Raw genomic sequence first — 4851 nt, 5'->3', positions numbered from 1 at the left:
CCTGCTCCTCCCAGCTCTGTCCAGCCCGCTCTCCCTCCTCTGCTGCCCACTGGGCGGATGTGGAGCTCCAGACCTTCTCCACCGGCCCTGAATCACAGACACAGAGGGAGGCGTGGGGCTCTGCTCTTCTTCCCTCACTCCTCAGTTGAAGCCCAGGTTACCATTTCCTTTTCCCCTTCCCACATCACTGGGGCTCACCACTAGCATCTTCCACTGGGTCAAGGGCTTAGCACCACTGTGCCCTGTTTCTTTCAGTCTCACACCCTACAGTGTGCAGACCTCAAACTTCAGGACATGGCTCTTCATCTCTGTCTCTCTCTGTCTCTGCTTTTTTCTTTCTCCTCTCTCCCTTGGCAAAGTTTCCACCTTCACGTCAGCTTTCCTGAGTCCTCAGCAGACTATTTCAGTCTGCCTTTCTCCTCCCGTCTGCTCCCCTCATTTCCTGGTCTGTCTCTCTGGGACCTGAAATAACCCCGGGTCACCTTGAACTCACCGTCCCCTTACAACACTGGCTCTGACTCCTACCCAATCAGTGTCTGTCAACAACATTGGTGGAATATGTTCTAATGTGCCTGCTGAACTATCTAGCCGTGACTGCACTGATGTCTGCACCTGCTTTAAAATGCATCAAAAAATAATGTACTTGATTGGAGGAGAGGATGATGGGGACAGATATGATTAAGCAAACATCATAAAAAAAGGTTAATTTTTTGAATATAGGTGATGGATAATATGGGTTCGTTGTACCTGTATTTCAACTGTTATGTATCTTTGAATTATTCATAATAACATATTGCAGTATATATGTGATATTTGTCAAAAATATGCAGAGATATGGAAATCACAGACAAAAAATGGAAAAAACACACATGGCACCACCAACTAAAGATCATAAGAATTTGGCAAAGACCCTTCCAGAATATGTAGGCTCATAGAAGCATGGATAAAAACAAATAATATAATGAAGCATCAAATGCCATATTGTAATGAGCATCTTTCAGTTATGTCACCACAGGGCTCTTTGATCTCAGAGGACAGATGTCCTCAAACTGCAGTGACTGAGGAGCTTGTCACCCTGTGAACATGCTGAACTCTCAGCACCACAAGGGCCAGGAGAGTGGACTTCGTGGTTAGTACTACACTGTTCCCGGCGTGAACAGGAGCTGACACACTAGCACTGAGTGCACACTTGTTGAATGAATGAAAGAATGATTTCATGCTCTATAATGATGGGGAGGTCGAGATCAATCCGTTATTTACATGTAAGGCTCCTGTATCTCTCACAATCAAGTTTTGGTTCCTGATTTCTATTTAGCATGATTTCAGGTAGTTGTGGTCTTGAAATGTCCTCCTTGACCTTCAAAGAGAAATATCCACTAGCACAGGTACTATGTCTAATGATGGAACTTTATTTCCTTAGCTTGCATGACTTTCCTCAAAAATATAATAACCATGCTCCCAAATTTGTAGATTCTTTCCCCTTAACATCCTTTCATCTCTCTCTTCTTCTTTATCTATGACCCCCATCTCTGTTTCGACACATCTCGTCCATTCCCTGAAATTCTACCACATTCTCCTGATGGGCAGCTGGTCTCATGTCTCCCTACACTTGATACCAGAATATTTTCTCTTTTTGCTGAGGTATATTCTCCCTGAGTTAACATCCATGCCAATCTTCCTCTATTTTTTAGTATGTGGGCCACCAGCACAGCATGGCGCTAACAGAGTGGTGTAGGTCCACACCTGAGAACCCAACCCAGGCCCCTGTGGAGTGCCCTGAACTTAAATGCTAGACCATGGGAGCTGGCCACAGAATTTGTTCTGATGTATTGCTTTCATCGTGTTCCTCTTGGAGCTAAGCCCCTCTATGGTGTTCTGCAAGATCTGTGCCAATCTCTAGTGTGGCTTTCAGAGCCTTCCACAGCCCAAGCTCTAAGACCTCGAAATTCCACTGAAGAGAGAATTCTAGATTGGATCCGAGTAAATTGAAGTTTTGCTGGTAATTATAACTTGGCTAGAACTGCTACGATTCTTCTTCACAGTGGATTGTTATAAAATGCCTTGAGAGTCAGGATGTTCCATTAACTAGGATTCAGGAAGGTTGACTGGGAGTGAAGGTCCTTGTCCCAGGAATGCCCGGTTCTCTTCTTTCTCCTCTAATCTCAGTGCCCCCAGGATGCTGAACAGGCAACTCACTTTTTCAAACGCAGGCAAATAACGATTTGTTGTGCTCTCTTTGATCAGGGTAATCTTAGCATCTTTTTCAGCAGGTGGGCTTATGGGTAAAAGCAGGATCATTTCATTCAAATCTGCCACACCTTCTATGTACATATCAATCCTGTAAGACAAAAATGGCCAAAGTGTCAACTCTATTCTGCCTTTGGTTTTATAGTTTAAAAATATAAAGGAATGGGGCACCAGGAGGTGGCAGAGGAATCCACTTGCATATACATAGGCCAGTCATCCACCCATGATTTTTTCTGAATTTTCACATTTAATTTTAGAACAACCTTTCGAGGCAGATATACGTTAAAATTTTTGTTATCTGCCTGACTAAACGTGAGGACAAGGAGTATTGGTGACCTTCCCTGAGTCACAAGCATGAGAGACATTGGTGGAATCACTGCAAGTGACCACTGCGACCCCAGCTAGGGTTTGCCAGCTCTGCTCATTTTTTTCTGTGCACAAACTCAGTGTGATTCACACAGCCAAAGACCTGCCACCTAAGTCACCTCCACAGGGAGTCCCTGGCATTGCTGTGTCAGCCATGTCCCTCTGCCTCTCATCCTGTTACACCACCCAGGCCCACATAGTGCCCGATGTTGGCAGCTCTTCCAATGATTTCCATAGAACATGGTTCACAGCCCTCTCCAGGTACTGCTGCCTAGTACTGACCATGTTTGCATTTCTCAAGAACAAACCTAAAGTATCCCCTGAAATGGTGCAATTCTTCATTCAGTTCCCACCAGAGCATAAGCCAGGTGATTTGCTTTGTGTGTTCCAAATGAAGCTTCCTGCGAGTGGTTTTTAAAAATCAAAGCTTTATTGACATATAATTCACCTACCATAATGTCATCCTTTTCAACTGTACAATTTTGTGAATTTTAGTACAGTCTAAGAATTGTGTACCACCACCACACTCTAATTTCAGACTATTTCCACCTCTCCTGAGGAGCTGCTGTGCTTTCACAGGCATTCAACACTCTTCCCTGCCTCCAGCCCTAGGCAATTACTAAACCATTTTCTGTTTCTGTGGATATGAATGTCCTGGATGTTTCATGCAAAGGAAATCATGGAATATGTGCTCTTTGTGTCTGGATTCTTTTATGTGTCATAATGTTGTCAAGGTTCATCCGTGTTGTAGCCTGCCTCAGGACTTCATTTCTTTTCATGGAAAAAGAATACTCCATTGTGTGGATAGACCACTCTTTGTTCATCTGTTCATCACTTAATGGACAACGGTCTGTTTCCACTTTTGAAGATTATGAACTACACCGTGATGAACATTTTCTACAAGTGTTAGTGTGTATGGATTTTCGATTCTCTGGAGTACACACCTAGTGGTGGAATAGCTGAGTTATATGGTAACTCTATGTTTAACTTTTGAGTAACTACCACAGTTCCTTACACGGTTTTAATTTTTATCATGTGGTCCCATCACAACAGGGAAGAGACTGTCCAGATAAGGTTGTATTGAATAAATCTGCTGCTTCATCCCTGTATCAAAATGCTCAATGTAACCCTAGCATCTTGGGCTCAACATTTCTAATCCTTGTCAAATGGCCCATGCATATAACTGGGTTATAACTTAGGTTCCTGGTCATCATTCTAGTAAATTCTGGAATTTGAGAATCAGCTACTTTAGGTCCTTCGTTCCCCAGCCTTATCCTCTAGACGCTCAGACACTTTGTCCCTCATCTCTGACTGTGGGCTGGTGTCCAGGTCTTAAAGGTCTGAACACCTGGAGTCATGACTCCACCATCCTCCTGGCTTCTCAGTTCATCAGGGTTTGCAGACCTCTGTCACTGTGCCCTCTCTGTGGGCCGCATCCTCTTCTATCATCCCGCTGGCTTGAGTCCACTGCAGGTTTCCTGTCCCTCATCCTCCGAGGTCTCTGCTGGACTGCACCTCAGTCGACACCACCGAGGCCACACTGCTGGTGGTCATGATCCCCCTAACATGGTCCTGCTCCCTCAGGGAAGGACCTAACGTGTTCCTATTAATTGTAGGTGAAAGAGCAGGGAAAATACCGCACAGGGCTCTCTCCTTGGTGTCTCTCCCAGAGAGGTTGTGTTTGGCGGCGATGTAGTTGAGGATGGCTCTGCTCTGCACCAGCTCCATCCCATCAATTTCCACCATTGGCACTTGCTGGAACATCAAACTCCCATCTTTTGAAGGAAGAAAAGGAAAAGTAGAGTGAAATGTTTTATGGATCTTATTCTTTGAGGATGAAAAACTGTTTGTTGAAATGACTAGAGATATAAAATGAAACTAAAATTACTGGATAACGCTTTAATAGAAGAGCAGTTGTTGTGAGCTTCCCACAGTCCTTCTTTTGCTTATCAAGCCTCCCTTCACTTTTTAACCTGTTATTACATTTACATTTTTATTCCCCATCCAGATACTCAGTAGGTCCCTGTATTTCCTGTGTTCGATTTCTCGTCATGGATATTTGAGGAAGAAGTTGGGAGAAGCTGCAACAGGACCACCAGCCATTTGCCGTTTCAGTTGGGAAGTTCCGAGAACAAGTCTATGGTGCTGCTGGCATTAGGCCATAGCAAGGGAGATTTCTACGGAGGGTGATTTGTATGCTCTTCAAATTCCACCATTGGATAGTGTGTGGTGGGGGCC

General features: G+C 44.3%; 1 protein-coding gene across 1 annotated transcript; it reads right to left on the bottom strand.

Moving 5' to 3' along the window:
• Positions 1-2196: 2196 nt before the first annotated feature.
• On the bottom strand, positions 2197-4377 carry LOC124234030 (glutathione S-transferase A1-like; the record flags this gene model as incomplete). The annotated part of the gene is made up of 2 exons (XM_046651287.1): positions 4256-4377; positions 2197-2338 (listed from the first exon to the last, which is right to left on the bottom strand). Coding segments are annotated over exons 1-2 (264 nt in total), but the record flags the coding sequence as incomplete, so codon positions are not given.
• Positions 4378-4851: the final 474 nt, after the last annotated feature.

Source organism: Equus quagga, unplaced genomic scaffold, assembly GCF_021613505.1.
Source record: "Equus quagga isolate Etosha38 unplaced genomic scaffold, UCLA_HA_Equagga_1.0 65442_RagTag, whole genome shotgun sequence".
Taxonomy (NCBI): domain Eukaryota; kingdom Metazoa; phylum Chordata; class Mammalia; order Perissodactyla; family Equidae; genus Equus; species Equus quagga.
This window is presented reverse-complemented; position numbering and strand designations above follow the sequence as displayed.